The 23,325-nt window shown below is 38.5% G+C and overlaps 1 protein-coding gene across 1 annotated transcript; it reads right to left on the bottom strand.

Annotated features, from left to right (window-relative positions):
- Window positions 1-19,419: 19,419 nt before the first annotated feature.
- On the bottom strand, window positions 19,420-21,605 carry LOC131611460 (2-methylene-furan-3-one reductase-like). Its single transcript, XM_058883481.1, has 3 exons — window positions 21,315-21,605; window positions 20,774-21,097; window positions 19,420-20,113 (listed from the first exon to the last, which is right to left on the bottom strand). The coding sequence occupies exons 1-3, from the start codon at window positions 21,516-21,518 to the stop codon at window positions 19,688-19,690; spliced, it is 954 nt and encodes a 317-aa protein (XP_058739464.1). The 5' UTR covers window positions 21,519-21,605; the 3' UTR covers window positions 19,420-19,687.
- Window positions 21,606-23,325: the final 1,720 nt, after the last annotated feature.

Raw genomic sequence — 23,325 nt, 5'->3', positions numbered from 1 at the left:
TTTGGAACCTACTTCTGACCTGGAAGAGGAGACATCTGATTTGTGCAAGTTGATCAGGTCACGATCAACAGTCTGTCTACCTCTGTGTCAGTTTATTTCTGACCAAGGTATATGGATGTACAATAGTCGAGCTCTTGAGAAGAACTCATAAGGGCATCACCACCGAATCTCTTTAAAGGATGAGCTCATGCCTAAAGGACTTTTTGGATCAAAGGAACCAGATTAATGGAACCTTGGTTATGACCATGGAACAGATTATACTTGTGTTATGCTTACGATTCTCAGGATATGAGATTGCTATACTATTCTCATGTACTTCCTAGCAATTATGAAGGGAGAGTCCTCAATCTGAAGCTAGAAGAACTTGAAGGTTGTGTCAGACATAATGTCCTGACATCTGTTCACTGAGAATTTATTTTTCTCAATGTGTCTGGTAGTATTGTTCAAGAATAATGTGGAGGTCGCGTGCTCACGCTTCGTTCATTAATCAAGTCCTTGAAAGAATGGAACTATTGTCCTTCTGGTAAATTCTTCCAAGGGATGTTAAGCATTTGGAGACACATTAACCAACTCTATGTGTTCTGAATCATCTAGGAAGAACCTTTCAACTGAAGCAATGAGGAAATACGTCTCTGGAATCAAAGGATTGGGTTTCCCGGTATTTTCGTGAAAAGTATATTTATTGTTTAGATTCACTTATGTGGTGTCCTCACATAATGAATTAGTGGTAGTACAAGGAATAGCGTGGATCCTTGTATTGTGAAGAAGTGGACTAAGTCTGAATAGTCTACTCATGACGAGTAAAGTCCAGTTAATGTCATCTGCCTCAGATACCTAGTAGAGGGAATCTCTTCTATAGGTGAAAAAATGGTATCCAAGCATCTCATAGTCAGACAGGAGGTCTTTACTTTGTGCATATGAGATATGGTCTTTGAAGGATTGATCAACTACCTATAGTTGGTTTGTCTGCATCCCCTACAAGAGTTGTAGGTTGCTATGAAAGTCATCTCCAAAAGCATAGAAAGATTCTGAAAGTCAGGTTAATGTCAGAACTGAGGATTGAACATCACTTTAGTTCTCTCATTCCCAACTAAGGAAGGTTATTCAATTCAGGATGGGATCAAGGGTCAAGTAACTGACCAGACTAGGAACGACTAACGTGACAATGTGTCTTTTTAAAGAATTCACTCACTTCAAGTGGTGCATAATATTGTCATTTGTCGTCTTCTTTGCAGTTTAGAGACAGTCTTATCAGCAGATTGTACCTCTAAAAGAAGTATAACACCTCATCTGCTGGCTGTATGAAGATGAGCATGTAACTGATGAACAACCGTGACAGGGTTAGGGTACAAATCTGAAGTGTGTGCAAGTCTGCTTTCTGACCTAATGGTGTCAGGAAATGATTGAGAGTTTATTTTTCTCGCAAGCTGCAGTAGTGAGATTTCAATTTGAGCTTCCTGAAGGACTTCGATGCACAATAAGTCCTTGGAAGCATGGTTCAAGAACCAGAGCTAGGTTTTTGAAGCTAATGTCCCGAATGATGTTGTAACATCATTGCTGATAATTGTGGAAAAGATTTGGGACCATGAATCTCAATGTTCAAACACCATGTTCAGAAGTAACAGTTCTTTATATGGGTTAGAATGATAAGATTCTTATGATAGTAGTATGGTCAGGCAAGGCATATCTACTATGATGTGTTAAAGACTTCATTAGTATCAGCAAATACTAGTAATTGTAAAGAGAAGAAGGATGATTTGATCAGCATATCAGTTTGAGGTATTCCTTCTGTTGTTTTCAGATAGTCTGAATCTTAGTAAAGCTTGTAAGCACACTAAGAAATGGTTGGAGGTTGTTTTCAGACTATGTATACATGACTTCTTGCCTATTCTAAAGGTCATAATACTTGATGTGGATGCTTAAGGGCACGAATCAGAGGTGTCCATGTCATGTGAATAGCTCAGGGTGCTTGGAGTTATTCGCTTAGAGCTAATGATAGATGTGATTGCTCTCCAAAATAAAGGTTTGAGTGCTCAAATGCTTAAGGGCAGTCAAAGCTTTGTTTGTTCATGACAGGGGGAGTAAATGAACAATTTGGGCTAGCTTATGAAGGTATTTTCTTCGTATGAGGATAATGTTGAATAACATGCTGAGACATGTTGCTACAAGGAGCAGACAGTGGCTAATGGAATATAAATATTTCTATCCTGCTAACTAATGGGAGTTGTCACACTTGTTGAATCAAGAGGCGTGTGATAGTAATTCCAAGTAAACAGAGGGCAATCAGAGAATGCAGTTGAAGGCATCATAGCCGTGCCTCGGAGCATATGAAGTAGTTTGGGAAATGTCCTTGACTAAATTTACCGAAGATCTGGTTGAAGTCGAAGACAATGTCTGATAAAAATTCAAAACATTATTCTTGTCTTGTTTCCTTGAGACCAACAAAGGAATATTCTAGACTGTGCAATAAGCCAAGTGTAAAAAAGGATGTCTAGAAGATGTTATTGACCACACATGCGTTGAGACTGAATAGTCTAGAAGAAACAATCCAAGCATAATAAAAGCAGTCAACACCGTGTTGGACTGTGCACATAGTTTTTGTTGGCGGTATTCTCTCCTCAAATAATGCTTTTCTTGACCAGAAGGTGTCACATTCAAGGAATCGTTGTTGCACAAGCAAAGGACCAGCAATTTATAGGAGTTATCAGTTTTCTTTCACACATTGTAAGTGTGTGTTTCTGTTGTTTCCATATGGGGTTCCTACGGATCTGGGTAAGCTGTGTCTGGGTATGATTTTGTGAAGGCCTCCTTTGTCAATTTTTGGCCAAAAATGGGGAGAAAGGATTGGCTACTCAGATGTTTAGTCAGGAGGCTGTATTTCCAGACACAGTTTAAAAATGATGTCGAATTGTATAAGGAGGTTTGGATTAGCTTTGTGACTTGTGATCTGAGTTATGAACACAGTTGTGACATGTGTTCTGAGTTACCAGAGGTGGTGGTTGACTTAATTTAACTACGGTTGAATTGGTTCTCTTATGCCACCATTGGTCTTCTGTGAGAAGAGATGGTTCCTGGGTTGAGGGAGAGTGTAACTCATCTTCTTCCTCATGTACACCAACTTGTTGGTGTTAAGGTCTGTGCTGCATGAAGATGTTGAACATCGATTTCCTGACATCGTAGCTACAGACTGAATCCATCCATAGTTGCTGAAGTCTAGTGCACAATTGCTGAGATCTACTGGACTTCTATTAGCAGATGTATTCTTGGTTTTTATTGTATTATTGGCTTTTGTTATCGAATGCTTGTAATCTGTAGTTTATTTGTTTTAGCAGAAAATATGCCAAAGGGGGAGATTGTTAGTTATCTATTTTTAGGGTTGGCTTAATTTTTGTAAAACAAATAATAGTATCGGTTATAAGAAGAACATGTATAGCAATAAAGTCCCACTGAAATGATAGAACATGTTATGTTGAAGTAATTCAACATTTGGAATAACATGTCACATGGGATGTCACGACATTATGCCTGAGCTGAAGTGAATTGTTTTAGTTAAATCAGTGTGATTCTCTGAATATTATGCAAATCAAATAAAGGCATATATATGTAACAGGCCTGAAGAATCAATAAGAAGATTTGAGGAATCAATCAGAAGAATCAAGTCAGAATATTTGAAGATTATATTGTTTCTAAATATGGAGATATTTTCAAAAACTAAAAGAATGAAAACCTTGTTTGTAACAGAAGTTACTGTGATATTGTAACAACAAATTTGCTGTGATTGAAGGCCCAAATCCAGCTGAGTATAGGTTATAAATAGAAGTGTTTGTAACCTAGAAAGGAAGCCAACCGAGAATAGAAAAGATGTAATCATTAGGGCTAGGTTAAGTGAACCTCCCGGGTTGTGGGAAGGTCACCGTAATTCTTAAAGCCTGTAGGCAAGAGGAATACATATTGTTCTTGGAGGAAGCTTTGAAGTAACTCCAAGGTAGTGTTCATAGTCAAGAGTCTTGACTAGGGATTGTCATGGAAGTGTGTCTTCTAAACTATTTGTCTGTGTAATTAGAATGCGTTGGGTATTAGGTCATTGCTACAACTCCTAGGACTAGAGAATTGTACAACATTACTGCGGTAATAGGAAATGGGATGGGGATATTCCATATCTAGAGAGGATCTAGGTAAAAGGTTCATTGGGTAGGTATTAAGTGAGGTTTTGTAAAAGGGGATGTTTAGCTTTAAATTAATACTGCTGATAGTGGACTTCATTCCTGACTTGGTATGCCCCCAGAGTAGGTGTGTTTGTCACCGAACTGGGTCAATAATTACTGGTGTAATTTATCTTTCAGTTTGGCATAAATCTGTGTATATACCTTGCTAATGTTTCTTGACAGATCACATGTCTCGACATCTCTAAAGAGATCTGGATTTGTTACACCCAAATTTCTCCTCTATACAAGCTTAAATGAATTTTGAGAGTATCTTTCTCAAGGGGAGCTGCTTGGCTAACTCTAAATTTATTTTTATGTGATTTAAACCTAGTATATATTGTTCATCAAAATACATGGTTTTGTCATCATCAAAAAGGGGGAGATTGTAAGAACAAGATTTGGTTCTGCATCTGACCTTATGTTTTGTTGATAATATTATATGATATCTTAGAGAACAATTTAGTACTCTAACGGTTTCTTTCTAGTGTGTAACTTTTACTAACAGGTTCTATCTCTGAAGAAAAGGCGAGTGACGTCATCAGGTTCTGAACTCACCACACTCTGACTCTGGAAGAAACCAACATGTTTACAGATTCAATCAAGTTCTAGAATACTTCTATAACAACGATTCTGATGAACGTGAGTGATAGAGCTTCTGAACGAGACTCTCATGAAAGAGCTTTTGGGGCCTCCTTTAGCTCTGAGATTCTATTGTCCAAGTTCTGAAGATTCTGAAGACAAGATTCTGGAATAAAAGTTCTGAATATTCTGAAGACAAGATTTTGGAATAATAAGTTCTGAAGATTCTGAAGCCAAAGCTTCTAAAGACCAAGTGTTGAATTTTGGAAGACAAGATTTTGGATGAACAAGTTCTGAAGACGTAAGTTCTAAAGTCTCAAAAGACCAAATGCTGAAGACTCTAAAGATAAGGTTATGTTTGAACAAGCTCTGAAGACTCTAGAATCTTCGGAAGACTATGAAGTCTTAGGTTCAATTAACTCAATGTTTTGATCCTTTTAAACATGCTTCAACATCTATTGTCTGAAGCCTCTGAAGATTAGAAGATAAAGTTCAAATTTAGATTCATGCGAGGAAACAATAAGTGGTATCTACTCTTCCACTATTCAGATAGGGTAACGCTAGGTCATTACTAATGTAAAATATTATCTACCGCTCCCTCACTGACTCAATCCATGGTTGATGTGACTCCGCCTCCGTTGTCGCCGCTCTCTAACCTTGGCTCACTGGAAACAACACCGGTGCCGCTGCCAGTCTCTGAAGTTTCACGTTGTCATCATTTTTCCTTGAAGATTGCACAAAAAATCGATGAAAAAGAACTTTCATTTATGGCGTTAACAAGTTGAGCCTTACATCAATGCTCACGATCTCACAGATCTGGTGGTTTGTGCTCGCGTTCCGCCGAAGTTCCTTTCTGAAGCTGCTCGATGTGCCGGTTCTTACAATCCGGCGTATTCTGCGTGGATCCACAAGGATCAGATTCTTCCATCGTGGCTTCAGTCCACGTTATCGAGCGAAATTCTCTCGCGTGTTCTTGGATGTTCACATTCGCACGAATTGTGGGATCGTCTGTTCAGTTATTTCCAGAAACAGACACGTGCAAGGGCACGTCACCTGCGTGTGGAGTTGCGCGCTCTCACGCTTGATACTCTATCTATTCAGGATTATCTACTGAAGATTCGCACCATTGTTGATGTTAGCTTCCATTGGCGATCCTATACCTCTCTCTCATCACATTGACGTCATCTTGGAAGGTTTACCGACTGAATTTGCTCCGGTTGTCTTTGTTGTTGAAAGCAAGTTTGGTGTTATGGATCTGGATGAAGTTGAGATTCTCCTGTTGGCTCACGAACTTCGCCTAAACAAGTTCAAGAAGCAGTCTCCACCGGATCTGATGTCTCTTAATCTCACACACTATGCAGCTCCGACGTCTACTAGTGAGGAAACACCTTCACCTGCAACAGATTCCTCCTCTACTCTGGCTAGTGCATCTACTCATGTGCAGGAATATTCTCAATTCAAAGTAGGAAGGAGTCATCATGGTGGCAGGTTCAGAGGTAGAGGTGGCAGACTTGGTGCGTCTCATATCCAGTGTCAAGTTTTCTCCAAACCAGGTCACACTGCTTTACAATGCTGGCACATGTTTAATTCTCAGTTTCACTCTACTATAGCTCCAGCCTCTGCCCCTGCTCCTTATGTTCAAGCTAAATGGCCTAATGCTGGTGTGTACTACACTCAAGTACCACCCCAAAGCTCTCCTTATGTGTGGACTAGGCCTCCAGTAGCTGTTGTGCCTGCCGTGCCTGCTGTTGCTACTGTTCCTGCAGTTATCTCTCAGCCTCCAAGCACCTTTGTGGAAAACAGATTACCTTATACTTTTGGATCATGGTTCCCTGACTCAGGAGCTTCGTATCATGTTTGAAGGTGTTTTGCAGGTTGGCTGCATTATTGGTAAAACATACCTGGTTGACTGTGTTTATGCAGGTTTCATATTTGTGTGGAGCTAATACAGGTTTTGTAAGGAATGTCATGATCGATGTCATGACATCCATGTGTGACAGCAGGAGCTATTATTATTTGTTAATTGTGTTTCCTGATTTATCCTTTTTATCAGTTTAGGAAACTTTTTATTGAGTGGTGCACATTTCGTCCAGAAGATCCTATTGACAGCACATTGTGTAACAGACAGTTGACGTGTGAATTAGGTTAACTTTGTTAACCCTAATGTATTTCTAAAAAAGCCCAAGGCCCAAGACTGCTTATAAAAAGACCTGCAATCCTAATTTGGAACGCAGACAGAAGATTATATTTGTGAAGAACGGCTATTCTGTAACTGTCTCGTGTGATCCAAACAATTATCATGTTGATAATCGTTGTGGAGTAATTTGTTCTGTTTCTGTTACTTGTGATCCACGCTATTATCTTTGATGATTGCGTTGGAGTTAGTTTATGTTTTAGTTGTGTCACTCTAAGCTTTTAAGCACGAGTGTGTGTCTCTTGATTGAAGCTTTTAAGCAGATCAAGGTGTGTATTTGAAGAGTGTCTTCTATTTGTAATTGTTTATTGTGTGTGTATCACTGCTGTGATTGAGGGGGAGTGGAATGGAGATATTCCATATCTAGGTAGAACTTAGGTAGAAGGGTCATTGGGTAGTGATTAAGTGAGGATTTGTAAACTGGGAGTTTAGCTCTAAATTGATACTGCTAATAGTGGACTTCATCCCTGGCTTGGTAGCCCCCAGAGTAGGTTGTTTGAACCGAACTGGGTAAACAATTATGTGTGTTCTTTATTGTTTTATGCTGTTTATTATTATTGTCTGTGCTGCTAATTGTGGATGTCATAACATCCAGTTTGACATCGAGCGTGTGTTACTAGAATTTTCAATTGGCATCAGAGCAGGCACCCTGCCTGTTTTCTTCTAGGTGAGATCTAGGGATAACAAAATTTTGGTACTATTGAGAAGGAACTGTTAGTGTTTGGAAACAGACCACCTATCCTGGTTGGCTCTAACTATGACTACTGGAAACCTTGTATGGTAGCAGTCATTAAGTCAGTGGCTATCAAGGCCTGGAGAGCTGTTGAAAGTGGATGGAAACATCCTGAGAAAATTCTGGAAGATGGAACCACTGTTCTAATTCCTGAAACTCAATGGAGTAAATCTGAAGAAGAGTTAGCGTTGAGCAATTCCAAGGCCCTAAGTTCAATATTCAATGGTATCGACAAAAACATCTTCAGATTTTTGCAACACTGTGAGCTGGCTAAAGAAGCTTGGGATACTCTCAAAACAGCACATGAAGGCACGTCCAAGGTAAAGATGTCGAGACTTCAAATACTTACCACTAAGTTTGAAAATTTCAAGATGAAAGAGGATGAAACCATCTATGAATTTTACATGAATATTCTTGAGATATCAAACAACTCAAGTGCCTTAGGAGAAAAATTGATTGAAGAAAAATTGGTAAGGAAGGTCCTCAGATCACTGCCCAAGCGGTTTGATATGAAGGTAACTTCCATAGAAGAAGCCCAGGACATCAGCAAAATGAAGCTGGACGAACTCATTGGGTATCTACAAACCTTTGAATTGAGCGTTTGTAAGCCTGTTGAAGAGAAGAACAAAAGCATAGCGTTTATCACCAACACAGATGACAAGGATGGAAATAAAGACGATATCTCAGAAGCCATAGCCATGCTTGGAAAACAATTCAACAGATTTATCAAAAGGGTTAGTCAGAAGTCCAGACTCAATGTCAAGAACACTACCAATGACATTACCAAAACACATGCTCCTCACAAAAGAACATCAACTGAAGAAAAGGTAGCTCTAGAAAGAGAAATTCAATGTCATGCTTGTGAAGGATATGGACATATTCAAGCTGAATGTCCCACCTACCTCAAAGAGCAAAGAAAATGTATGTCTGTCACTCGATCTGATGAAAACTCAGACAGTGATAGTGAAGAGGAATGTGCTGCTCTAACAAGTGTGTGTACGTTTAATCATAAAAACAACAAAAAGGTCCCCACCTTTGAAGAACTGGCCATCTCATACAATGATCTAAGGATCAAGAGTGCAGAAATGTGGAGGATAAAAGAGAAACAAAAGAAAGTGATAGGAGAACTGGAAGTCGAGAAAAGAGAACTTCTAACAACCGTAGCACATCTCAATGGTGAAATCAGCATCTTCAACTACAAACTAGATCAGATGTCACAATCAATTAGAATGCTGAACAATGGAACTGACTCCCTTGAAAAGATTCTTGAAATTTTTCAAAAAGGAGGAAATCGGTCTGGATTAGGATTTGGGAATGAATCTAATCTAAGGTCAAAAGAGTCAGAACCAGAAATTCTTCCTGGTAAGCAGATGTCAGCATCGATGTCACGACATCATGAAACTAGGAATTAGAACCAAACAAAAGGGAAATTTCAGGAATGGAGATGCAACTATAGTGGGAGATTTGGCCACCTGAAAAGATTCTGTTATAAACTGATTGGGTACCCGGGGCAAAAATATATAAGCAATCTCAACCAGCACAACATTCTCACAAAACAAAGATGGGTTGCTAAATGTTATGCTTTAATTGCTCATACCCCCTTGAGGGTGTCAACCAAAGGTGACTGGTACTTTGACAGTGGATGTTCAAAACACATGACAGGAATGAAAAACTTGTTGGAAGAAATCAAGCCACATTCCACCAGCTATGTAACCTTTGGTGATGGAGCCAGAGGAGAGATTAAAGGGGTAGGAAAACTAGAGCATGCAGGAGCACCTCAACTAGACAGTGTTCTACTAGTCAAAGGTCTAGCTGCAAACTTGATCAGCATCAGTCAGCTATGTGACCAAGGCCTAAAAGTCAGATTTACCAAAGATGAATGTGTGGTCACTAATGAAGAAGATGTAGAAATCATGAAGGGAGTAAGGTCCAAAGACAACTGCTACTTATGGGAACCCAAAATAGCAAGTCATTCATCAATATGTACCATGGCAAAAGAGGAAAAAGAAGTTATACTCTGGCATCAAAATCTGGGACATATGCATTTAAGAGGAATGAAGAAGATCATAAACAAAGAAGCTGTGAGAGGAATACCTAAGCTACAGATTGATGAAGGCAAAGTTTATGGAGAGTGTCAGGCTGGAAAGCAAATTAGGACCTCTCACCCAAGGGTCAGTCAACTCACCACCTCTAAAACTCTAGAATTATTACATCTGGATCTAATGGGACCAATGCAAGTGGAAAGTCTTGGAGGAAAACGGTATGCTTATGTAGTAGTTGATGATTTCTCGAGATACACATGGATAAGCTTCATTAGAGAAAAATCTGATGTATTTGATGTCTTTAAAGAGCTCTGCACTAGACTCCAAAGAGAAAAGGAAAGCAATGTCATCAGAATAAGAAGTGATCATGGAAAGGAATTTGAGAATGCCAGATTTGCTGAATTCTGCTCAACTGAAGGAATTAGTCATGAGTTCTCCTCCCTTATTACACCCCAACAAAACAGAGTAGTAGAAAGGAAAAACAGGACTATATAAGAATCAGCCAGAGCAATGATTCATGCTAAGAAACTTCCCATGTATTTTTGGGCTGAGGCTATGAACACAGCCTGCTATGTCCATAACAGAGTTACTCTGAGAAAAGGAACCTCATCAACTCTGTATGAACTCTGGAGAGGAAAAAAACCAAGTGTCAAGTACTTTCATGTTTTTGGAAGCAAGTGCTATATCCTAACAGATCGAGACCAAAGGAGAAAAATGGACTCCAAGAGTGATGAAGGCATATTCTTGGGATACTCAACAAATAACAGGGCGTATAGAGTGTTCAACATCAGAACACAAGTAATGATGGAATCCATCAATGTGGTTGTTAATGATCAACATGGAGAATTCGATGTCACAGAGAATGCTGAGACATTCATTGAAATTCAGGCTGAACAGACAAACCAACCTGAAGTAGGCAACGAAACTCCTTCAGAACCAGAACCTGAGCCAATCATCAAATATCCATCTATTAGAATTCAGAAAGATCACTCCAAGGAACTGATCATAAGAGATCTCAACAGTGGAATAATGACCAGGTCAAAAGGAACTATAGCTAATTCCTGCTTTGTGTCCAAAGTTGAACCAAAAAATGTAAAGGAAGCTCTGACAGATGAGTTTTGGATCAATGCCATGCAAGAGGAACTTGCACAGTTCAAAAGAAACAAAGTCTGGGAACTGGTACCCAGACCAGAAGGGACAAATATCATAGGTACCAAATGGATATACAAGAACAAGACGAATGAACAAGGAGTCATAACAAGAAACAAGGCAAGGTTAGTGGCTCAAGGATACACTCAAGTGGAAGGAATAGACTTTGATGAGACTTTTTCTCCTATAGCAAGACTTGAGTCAATTAGACTACTACTAGGAGTAGCGTGCATTCTAAAGTTCAAACTTTATCAGATGGATGTAAAAAGTGCATTTCTAAATGGATACCTGAATGAAGAAGTTTATGTAGAACAACCTAAAGGGTTTGCTGATCCAAACTTTCCTGATCATGTATACAAACTGAGAAAAGCTCTCTATGGGTTGAAACAAGCTCCAAGAGCTTGGTATGAAAGATTAACTGAGTTTCTAACCACAAATGGATATAAGAAAGGTGGAATAGACAAAACCCTTTTTGTCAAAAACACAGATGGAAGAATCATGATTGCTCAGATATATGTGGATGACATCGTGTTTGGAGGAATGTCAGATACAATGGTAAAACACTTTGTTGGTTAAATGCAGACTGAATTTGAAATGAGTATGGTTGGGGAACTGACTTACTTTCTTGGTCTTCAAATCAAGCAAATGGAAGACTCCACATTCATGTCTCAAAGCAAATATGCCAAGAATATAGTAAAGAAATTTGGTACGGACAATGCAAGTCACAAAAGAACTCCTGCACCAACTCATCAAATACTATCTAAAGATGAAGGAGGTATAAGTGTTGACCAGAGTCTTTACAGAAGCATGATTGGTAGCTTGTTATATCTGACAGCAAGCAGACCAGATATTACATTTGCAGTTGGAGTGTGTGCCAAATATCAAGCAGAGCCAAAGGCAAGTCACTTAAATCAAGTCAAGAGAATTCTGAAATATGTAAATGGGACTTCAGACTATGGCATACTGTACACCAACGGAAGTAACCCTGTCTTGATTGGATACTGTGATGCTGACTGGGCTGGAAGTGCTGATGACAGAAAGAGCACATATGGAGGATGTTTCTTTCTAGGTAGCAACCTTATATCGTGGTTAAGCAAGAAACAAAATTGTGTCTCCTTATCTACTGCTGAAGCAGAGTACATAGCAGCTGGTAGTAGTTGTTCACAATTGGTCTGGATGAAACAAATGCTTACTGAATACAATGTTCCTCAGGATGTCATGACTTTATATTGTGACAATCTCAGTGCTATCAATATATCCAAAAATCCTATCCAGCATAGCAGAACCAAACATATTGATATCAGACACCACTTTATCAGAGAACTGGTAGAAGATAAGGTAATTTGCCTAAAGTACTTAAACACTGAACTTCAACTAGCTGACATATTCACAAAAGCTCTTGATGCTACACAGTTTGAGAACTTGCGAAGCAAGTTAGGACTTTGCATCCTTGAAGAACCATAGAGTTAACAAAAAAAAAAAACAGGTGGAGAAGACACTTCTTTTGGCTTTGGCAACATTTGTGGCCAAACATGGGGAGAAGTAATATGTGTCACCCCAGAACAACAAGAATGGTGGTTGTGTGTGATCAACAATTCTATTTGCTTATCTTTGTGTTGATTTGTTTGTGCTTGTGCTATTCTTGTGGCTTGTGCTTATGCTTCTTTTTTGCACTGTCTGTTTTTTGTCTGAGCACTGTGTGCATACTAGTGATGTATGTTTTTTGTTTGTATTAGCTTGTGTTTGTTTTGATTATCCGGTGCTACAAGTGTTTCTCTGGTATGGTGTGACAGGATGTTTTAGCCAAAAATTTGCCAAAGGGAGAGATTGAAGGTGTTTTGCAGGTTGGCTGCATTATTAGTAAAACATACCTGGTTGATTGTGTTTATGCAGGTTGCATATTTGTGTGGAGCTAATAAGGTTTTGTAAGGAATGTCATGATCGATGTCATGACATCCATGTGTGACAGCAGGAACTGTTATTATTTGTTAATTGTGTTTCCTGATTTATCCTTTTTATCAGTTTAGGAAACTTTTTATTGAGTGGTGCACATTTCGTCCAGAAGATCCTATTGACAGCATATTGTGTAACAGACAGTTGACGTGTGAATTAGGTTAACTTTGTTAATCCTAATGTATTTCTAAAAAAGCCCAAGGCCCAAGACTGCTTATAAAAAGACCTGCAATCCTAATTTGGAACGTAGACAGAAGATTATATTTGTGAAGAACGGCTGTTCTGTAACTGTCTCGTGTGATCCAAACAATTATCATGTTGATAATCGTTGTGGAGTAATTTGTTCTGTTTCTGTTACTTGTGATCCACACTATTATCTTTGATGATTGTGTTGGAGTTAGTTTATGTTTTAGTTGTGTCACTCTAAGCTTTTAAACACGAGTGTGTGTCTCTTGATTGAAGCTTTTAAGCAGATCAAGGTGTGTCTTTGAAGAGTGTCTTCTATTTGTAATTGTTTATTGTGTATGTGTATCACTGCTGTGATTGAGGGGAAGTGGAATGGAGATATTCCATATCTAGGTAGAACTTAGGTAGAAGGGTCATTGGGTAGTGATTAAGTGAGGAGTTGTAAACTTGGAGTTTAGCTCTGAATTGATACTGCTAATAGTGGACTTCATCCCTGGCTTGGTAGCCCCCAGAGTAGGTTTTTTGAACCGAACTGGGTAAACAATTCTGTGTGTTCTTTATTGTTTTATGCTGTTTATTATTATTGTCTATGCTGCGTAATTGTGGATGTCATAACATCCAGTTTGACATCGAGCGTGTGTTATTAAAATTTTCAATGTTACTAATGATGCTTCGAATCTGCAGGAGGTGACACCTTTTGAAGGCCATGACCAGATCTTCATAGGGAATGGATAAGGTTTGGCTATTAAAACTGCTGGCTCTAGTTCTTTTTGTTCACCCTTACTTCCTCCCACACACCTCACTCTAAATAACTTACTTCATGTACCTTCCCTTACCAAAAATATGTTGAGTGTCAGTCAGTTCACAAAGGATAACAATGCCTATTTTGTGTTTTCAGCTAATACATGTCTTGTCAAATGTCAGGTGTCTGATGCTACTTTACTTGAAGGTCATGTTGGTGCTGATGGTTTATATGAGTTTCCTTCCATTGATGTTTCCAAGTCTGCTAAGTCTCCATTGGCCTCTACTGCTAAGTCTTCCTTTAATGTTGCACCTAGTGCCTTTACTTTTTCTGTACCTTTTAGCTTGCCCTATATGTGGCATCTTAGACTTAGGCATCCTAATGTTCATGCCCTAAAACTTGTTTTACAACAATGTAATGTTCCTTTTACTAATAAAGCCAATGATTTGTTTTGTTCTGCCTGTTGTGTTGGTAAGTCTCACAGACTGCACTCACCTATCTCACACACTGTGTATACTCAGCCACTTCAATTAATTTACACTAATCTGTGGGGTCCTTCCCCTTTTAAATCTGCTACTGGCTACTTCTATTACATCTCTTTTGTAGATGCTTGCTCTAAATTTACTTGGCTCTATCTTATCAAGAACAAATCTGAAGCCTTATCTGTGTTTCAAAAGTTTAAGGCTATGGTGGAGCTGCAACTTAATCTCCCTATCAAGGCTGTCCAGTCTGACTGGGGTGGGGAGTTTAGACCATTCACTAAGTATCTTGCTGATTTAGGAATCATTCACAGACTGATTTGTCCCCATACACACCATCAAAATGGTGTCATTGAAAGGAAACACAGGCACATAGTTAATTTGGGCCTCACTCTCCTTAGCTAGGCTTCCATTCCCCTCACTTATTGGGATTATACCTTCTCTACTGCTGTCTATATCATCAATAGGTTGCCATTTGCATATGTGCAATTTGCTGTCCCCTACACACTGCTTTTCCATCAAAAACCTGATTATGCCTTCCTCAAGGTTTTTGGATGTGTCTGCTTTCCTCTCTTAAGACCCTATAACACCCACAAGCTGAGTTTTAGGTTTCAAGAATGTCTTTTCTTGGGTTATGCTACCTCTCACAAAGGGTACAGATGCTTAGCCCCAAATGGAAGACTGTATATCTCCAAAGATGTGTTGTTCAATGAATCCAAATTCCCCTTTCCTTCTCTATTTTCAGCTTCAGTGTCTAACAATGTTTCTGCTCCCACACAGTATTTAGAACCTATATGTTCCAGTCCTGTTCTTAGCCCCTTTACTCCATACATTACTAAAATTCCACCTAGCACATCTTTTTCTCCTAACTTTCCTTCTTCCCCTGCAACACCCGGGAATCCTCTTGAAGCTGCCAGCACTAACAATCCTACTACTGCTGCCAGCCTTAGAAGTTCCTCTGTTGTTGCCAGTACCTCTTCTGTTCCTTCCAGTACTGCAAGTTCTTCCTCTTCTCAATCTCAGCCTATCATTCCTACCAATGTTGTTCCTGTTTCCCAAGTACCTATCAATGCTCATTCTATGAATACTAGAGCAAAGTCTGGATTCCTCCAACCTAGATTGGAACCTAGGCTGCTACTTGCCCACACAGAACCCAAGTCTGTAAAACAGGATCTTGCAGATCAAAATTGGAAAGCAGCAATGCCAGCTGAATTTGATGCTCTTTAGCATAACAACACCCAGACTTTGGTACCTTTACCTCCAAACAAGAATGTCATTGGTTGTAAATGGGTCTTTAGTAGGGGTGGCAAAGCGGGCGGCCCGCCCCGTTTAGGCCCGCCCCATTTAAGCCCGTCCAAAAGCGGGGTGGGGCGGGGCGGGCCTACTTAGGTGTCCGAGCTCAAAAGTCATGCCCGCCCCGTTTACTAACGAGTTGGCGGGTTGGCGGGCCGGCCCGCCAATTTTTATTAATTTTTTTATTTTACAGTTTGATTTACTACATAATTAACAAAAAAAATTAATTATTACCAAAAAGGTCGATAAAATATTTTTTTAACAACGCACAATAGAACTTCAACATGTCTTAAGTCCAAACAGTTCAAAAAATAAGACAAATAAAGATCAATTATAACAAAATAAACTCGACCACAATAAAAAAGCGTATCAAAATAAATAAATAAATAAATAAAGAATACATATCACTCTAATTATATTTAAAAACTAGCTACTAGAAAACCCAATTAAGAATTTACATAAGACAGACAATGATAACAATTACACCGCATAATACATCTCGGTGCATAAAATATCAACACCTAACTTTCTCACTAGTTACTTCATATAAACTTTTATATTAATCGATTCCTTAATAGTTGAATCCAAAATTTGTCACACTTATAGACTCATCAAATCCCTCATTTACTTAAAATTCTAAAGAAAACATGTGAGCTAATGTATTAACAACTTAATAATTATGCATGTTATACAACTGTTCTTTTATTTCAAACTTTTCCAATCTAAGAGAAGAGTGTTATTTTTATAGTTAAAGTTGTTTTAATTCTAAATAAAAAATATTTTTTTTTAACAAAAAGCCCGCGGGCAAAATCCGCCCCGCCCCGCCTCGGCCCGTTTTTTTAAGCGGGTTAGGCGGGGCGGGCCAACTTAAGGTACCGAGCCGAAAACCTCAGCCCAGCCCGCCTAAAATGGCGGGTCAAACGAGCCGACCCGGCGGGCCTGACCCGTTTTGCCACCCCTAGTCTTTAAGCTCAAAGAAAAAATCCTAATGGCACTATCAATCGTTACAAAGCCTAGTTGCTAAGGGATTCCACTAAAGACATGGTTTGGATTTCACTGAGACCTTTCCCCCTGTGGTCAAGTCAGTCACTATTAGGGTCATTCTCACTGTTGCCATTACTCACAAGTGGTCCATTCAGCAACTGGATGTTAATCATGCATTCTTAAATGGGCTGCTAACTGAAGAAGTTTACATGGAATAACCTCAAGGCTTCACTACCTCTAAATGCACTCTTGTGTGCAAGCTAAATAAAGACATTTATGGGCTCAAACAGGCTCCTAGGCAATGGTTTGAGAGGTTGCAATCAGCCTTAATTCATCTCAAATTCAAACCCAGCAAATGTGACCCTTCACTCTTTACCTTCTTCTCCAATGGGCATTCCTTGTATCTCTTGGTTTACGTAGATGATATAATCATCACTGGTAGCTCTCCTACCCTTCTCAAAGAGGTCATTTCTAAACTTAATTCAGCCTTCTCCCTTAAACACCTTGGAGACCTTGACTATTTTCTTGGCATAGAAGTTAAACCAGCTGCTCAGGGCTCTCTTTTATTGACTCAAGCCAAGTATATTAGGGACTTGCTGCAGTAGACCAATATGCTAGAAGCTAGTCCAGTTACTACTCCTATGCAATCTACTTGCAAACTTACTAAGATTGGTTCTGCAGCCTTTTCTGACCCCTTTATGTACAGATCTGTAGTTGGTGATTTACAATATGCCACCATCACTCGTCCTGATCTGACTTATGCAGTAAATAAAGCGTGTCAGTTTATGTCACACCCTCTTGACACTCATTGGGTTGCAGTCAAGAGAATTCTTAGGTATCTCAAGGGCACACTTCATCATGGCGTGTTACTTAGCCCTCTTTCTGCTCACATTTCTCCCTCTCTTCATGTCTACCGTGATGCTGATTAGGCTTCAGACCCTGATGATAGGCGCAGTACTTCTGGTGCAACCATTTTCTTTGGTTTCAACCTCATTTCCTGGTGGTCTAAAAAGCAGCCTGTTGTGGCCAGGTCCAACACTGAGTCAGAATACAGAAGTCTTGCCCAGGCTACAACTGACCTCTTCTGGATTCAGACCCTGTTTCATGAATTATGTATTCAGACCAAGCCTCCTGTGGTCTTGTGTGACAACCAGTCTGCTGTGCTGTTAGCTCATAATCCTGTCCTGCACTCTAGGACCAAGCACATGGAAATCGATTTGTTTTTTGTCAGAGAGAATGTGCTGGCTAAACTAATTCAAGTAGTGCGCATTCCTGGTTCTGCCCAGCTTGCTGATGTTCTCACAAAGCCCCTTGCATCTACCAGATTTCTTGAATTAATACACAAACTAAGGGTTGCTAGCTCCCCTCAATTTGTGGGGGGGGGGGTATTGAAGATAGTTAGTTTAGATCTTTGTATTAGTTGTTTACTGACAGCTGTCAGTCATTTGAGCTATTACCTGCTACTACAGGTTTCCACTTGTGCTATATATAAAACACAAGTGTTGATTGTAACCGACTCATTCTATTTTCAATATACAATTATGTTATAACAGAAATGGATATTCTCTCTCTACCTTTCTTCTTTTCTAATACTGACCGTCGGAACAATACAGTTGGAATTAAATATTTCAATTCTACCCTTCAACAGACTTCTTTTATTAAGCTATAAATCGAAGATCTAGAAAGAAAAAGAAAAAAGACACATATACAAGAGAGATACGGACGATGAAGTAGAACATCTATCAACACTAAAAAATTTATGTTAAAATGCTGCTAAAATCACTCTGATCATTTCACTGTATAGTTTTGTAAGCAAGTGAATTTTTGTTCGTTAACTTGCAGCAAGTGAGCTTTTGTTCGATACTTTCTTAACACTTTTATGTTATTTGATTATATTTCAAATTTGTGTACGAATTGAAATGAAAATGGGACAACCTCTTTTGATGCAGATTGTTGTTGAGATCAGATACGCACATGCTCCACGGCTATGAGTCATCCTATTTGATTATGCAAACAAACGAATAAAAGTGAAACATAAAACAACATTTCTAACTTGAAGGGAAATGTGACGTATAAATGTGAGGTGTGGAGGAGGTAATGTAAGGTAGGTGCGAAAGGATGTGAAGCTAAGTTCAAGGTGACGAGAGACATTTGAATGCATTTGAACAAGCATGAAAATTATGCATGGATAAATTGTTGAGTAGAATTTTCTTGTAATAAGTAAAAAAAAAAAAAAAAGACTCATTCTATTTGAAAAAGAAATGGAAGGCTGATATTGAACTAGCATTGAATTTATTGAACATTGACATTGTAATTCGAGATGATGAATCTTCTGCTTTGACTGAAAATAACACTCTTGAACAAAAAACATATCACAAGGAACGGACAATAGCTAATAACAAGGCTTTGATGCTTATTAAGAGATCCATGCATTGGTTAAATCTATTCCCCATATTAACAATGCTAAAACCTTTTTTCTTCTGTTGGCGAAAAATATTTCATTTTTAGGAAGGCTTTACCTAATAAGTTTGATGTTTTAAAACCTTATATAATATTCAAAGTGAAAAGTGGGACATCAATATCCTTATATATGTTTGTGTTCAAGGGGAAGAAAAAATGAACTTTTTAAACTGTGAGTGTGCATTTGTTTTCCCAACCTAGCCATAAGAATGGAAAGAAGAAACAACTCAGAGTAGTTCAAATTGATTTGAAAATGCTCCAGTACTCCAATATCACTTGAAAATCTGTAAATTTTGAGCCTAAAGTACACTTTGTTCACTTCTGAACAAAATATGTTGTCTGAAAATGCACAACCCAAAATATAATGCACAACCCAAAATATTTGTGATTTTTAAGAAATGCTGCTCCCAAGATGAACTGTGAAGCAAACTAGTTATCACATTATTATTCCATTATTCAAAACTACATAAGCCAAATGTAGTAGCTTTTCAACCCAAACCAAATACAAATCCAAAGGAAGACTAATCCATTTTCAAGTTCTCACATCAACTTAATTAGCAAGGACAAATACAAACACACTAGTAGCAGATGATTAATACACTCGAAGAAAAGATCGATCACAAATACAAACACACTTCAAATTCCAAAGATTGTATTGGGCGGTTGTTTTATTTAACTATGTAGAACTTCATGGTATGGGATGGATAACTACTTTTCCAGTAGCTCTGCCAGTTTCCAGATATGAAAACGCTTCAACAGCTTGAGAAAATGGAAATGGACTCTTGGGATCAAGCACTGGCTTCACCTTTCCACTCTCCAAGTAAGGTTTTAGTTTCTCTAAGATAGCTCCAGTAGAAGTGAGTATGAACACTATTGCTGGTGGAATTCCTGGTGGTACAATTGTCACAACTTTGCCACCTTCTTTCTGAGCCTTGAATGCCTTCTCAGTTTCCCCTACTGTATCAAACACCACGTCAAACTTCTCTGACAAGTCTTCGAAATTCTCCTTTGTATAATCAATTGGCAAATCAGCTCCTAACTTGCTTAACAACTCTAGTTTCTTGGTGCTTGATGTAGCTGCTACTTTGGAAGCGCCAAAAACATGCTTGGCAAGCTAAACACAATATAATAAACAAATTGTAATAGGTTAAAATGAATGACCATTTCGAAGACTTTTTATTAGTACATGATTCTATTATATATGTGTTGTATATACAATGAAATTGGTTCAATTTTCTACTATTTGATCTATGCTAGAAAACAACATCTATGTGGTTAAGGAAGCTATTGAGGCTCAATCATTTGCATTTGACTGCAATTCTCCGTAACATCAAGGATTGCAATGTGATCGTTACCGGACGACAATCAGGAAACTCAAGCAGCAGTCATTATTCAATCTACACTAGAAGACATGCATCATTATGTTAAAATCAAGGTTTTCAATAACGATCTGTAACCATGATTTGGTCTCGACATTAGGGTTTCTGATGTCTCCATGACCATAATGCGGCTGGGCGGGCTGGCGATTGAAGCTACATCGATCTCATTTGTTCCTAATTTTCCCCAATAGCATGGATGGCAACATGACCACAGCCGTTAGCACAACCGTAGTCACAAAAAACAAACAGTCGCGAGGTGCTAGATGTTACTGAGTTACTCTCTCAGGTTCTTATATAGTCATTGTATCTAAAAAGTAAATTTTTTCTAATTGAATTTAAACAATATTCATGTAATGAAATATATAAGATAGTTAACTCGTGCAACAAATGATTACCTGAATGACATGGGTTCCAACTCCACCAGCACCACCAAGAACAAGTATAGATTTACCAGCAGAGAAGCCAGATCGTTCAAGGCCTTCATAAGCTGTCTCAATTGCTAAAGGAAGACTAGCAGCTTCAGCAAAGCTCAAATTTTCCGGCTTGTGAGCCAACACTTTCTCTTCTGCAGTAGTATACTCTGCCAGAGAACCAATTACCTTGGGATGTTCCAAAGCTTTCTCATTGATATCACCATAAACTTCATCCCCAACCTTAAATTTCTTCACTTCACTCCCTACCTTGACCACAACTCCAGATACATCATACCCAGGAGCAGTCTAGAACACACCCACAACACAACACAACACAAGTTTCATATAAATTAAATAAATATTTATAGTAATTATATAAAAAAAAATCTATTTAACATAAAAGATTTCTTCCGCCTTAACCAGAGGTCTTAGGTTTGAACCCAGAACAGTCTCGAGGAATTAGTCTCTATAGTTACGCACCACCCATGTATATTTATAAAAGAAAAATTCAAAAAAGAATTACCGGTAAAGGAGAGTCGGAGGCTTTGAAGGCACCATTCAATCTCTTATAATCAATGGGATTAAGAGAAGCAGCAGCGACTTTGATGAGAACTTGATCATCTTTCAGATCAGGTAAAGCCACATTTGGATCAAATTTTAGAACATCAACAGAGTTGCCGTATTCGGAGTAAGTCCAAGCTTTAATGGTGGTAATTGAATCGGCCATGGCTGTGGAAGTGGAAATCGAGAGTGAGTGAGCAGCGAATATATAAAGTACTTTTCGGATAGTACTTGTTAACGTTACAACTTTCTCATGCCAAACATAGAAATTGTTTAATACTATTAGTATATAGGATATTAAGGTAATTTCACCTAATATTAAACTGTTTAAATCTCAAATCATGAATCTAGACATAGATAGTCACGCTGTACATACTTTTACCAAATGTATTCAAATAACTCTTATAAAATAATCAAACAAACTATGCATCTGGACCAAAAAAACATCACATACAACAAAATATTTCGACAGCTAGGCATCTGGACAAGAAAACATCTACATGCATAATTTTATATATATATATATATATATATATATATATATATATATATATATATATATATATATATATATATATATATATATATATATTCTTTCCGGTTGAACAGGTAGCCAACAACGGTAGGCTTGATCTTCGGTGACGGTTGAGAGAAAAAAGGGGATTTTACCTACAAGGCACTCCGATGTCAAAGTAAGTGAAGGAACAAAGAGGTACAACGGAAAGTATGAGATTTTGGGTGAGAGAAATGAATTACCTCGCCCTTTAGAGGTAGAGTGCTATTTATATTGGTCTCTTTGGTGTGGATTGGATCCCCTACTTTCGTGGGCTTGAACGCTATTTGTGGCCCAGAATATAGGGGACCATTAGACTGGATCCTGATCGGTCGTGCCCGGTAGTCGTTGCCAAGGACGGGATTCCCGCGTGCTCGGTTGGTCATCGGTCGTGCCCGACAGAGAGGGGAGGTGCCCTTGCATGTAGGCAACATGTATTAGGCCAATGCTTATTGGGCCAAGGAGTGGATCGGGCCAATTGGAATAATTGGGCCGGTCCAAAACAGGAGCCCCCTAAGTTGTTGCTTTCGGGCGTGGAAGTGACGACTTAAGGTAGCCCTCGACGCGCACGTGGGACCGTCCGAGGAGAGACGTGGCCTTCTGCCGGACTGGGAGGCAGTGTTTGAGTGGTCGTTGCGCTCGACGAGGAGTGGAACAGTTGTTTAGGTGGAGAAGTGACGTGTGAGTGGACGGAGCATTAGACGGGGAATGGAACTGTTGTTTAGGTGGAGAGGTAGGGCTGGCAATGAACCAAACTAATTCGAAAAAAGTTCGAAACTCGATTCGAAGATTAAATCGTTGAACTTGGTTCATGAACCAAATGAGCTGAGTATGAGCTAAAAACTAAGTTCGTTAACTAAATGAGCTGAACTTGAACTATACATAGTTCGACTCGTTAGGTTCATGAGTCAACTCGATTATATATGAGATAGATTATATTGTCTTTAAGAGTTGGTTTGAAGATTTGCTCTAAATCTTAGTATCATATTTTATTTTAATCTAACAGTTATAATTGATAATTTATATTCTCAAGTGAGAAAAATATTTCTACAAATAATTATACAAATAAAATTAACATTGTATAAATTCCAATCTTATAACTTTTATTTTATTTCTATATTTTTATTTAAAAAATATTAATTCAAAATGTCAAATATATATATATATATATATATATATATATATATATATATATATATATATATATATATATATATATAGACTTTAAAATTACTTTTAAGTCCGTGAAATAAGCGAGTTGAACCTAACAAGAGTAATCTAACGAGTTGAATCGAGATGTTCGTGAATTTTTAACAAGTCGAGTTTGAGCTGAAAAAAAGTTCGTGTTAAACTCGAACTCGAACTCAAACTCGGCTAATTCTTAACGAGTTGAGTTTGAGCTGAAAAAAAAGTCCGTCTT

Source organism: Vicia villosa, linkage group LG6 (genome assembly GCF_029867415.1).
Source record: "Vicia villosa cultivar HV-30 ecotype Madison, WI linkage group LG6, Vvil1.0, whole genome shotgun sequence".
Taxonomy (NCBI): Eukaryota; Viridiplantae; Streptophyta; class Magnoliopsida; order Fabales; family Fabaceae; genus Vicia; species Vicia villosa.
The sequence above is the reverse complement of the archived record's forward strand: the minus strand, read 5'-3'. Positions and strand labels throughout refer to the sequence as shown.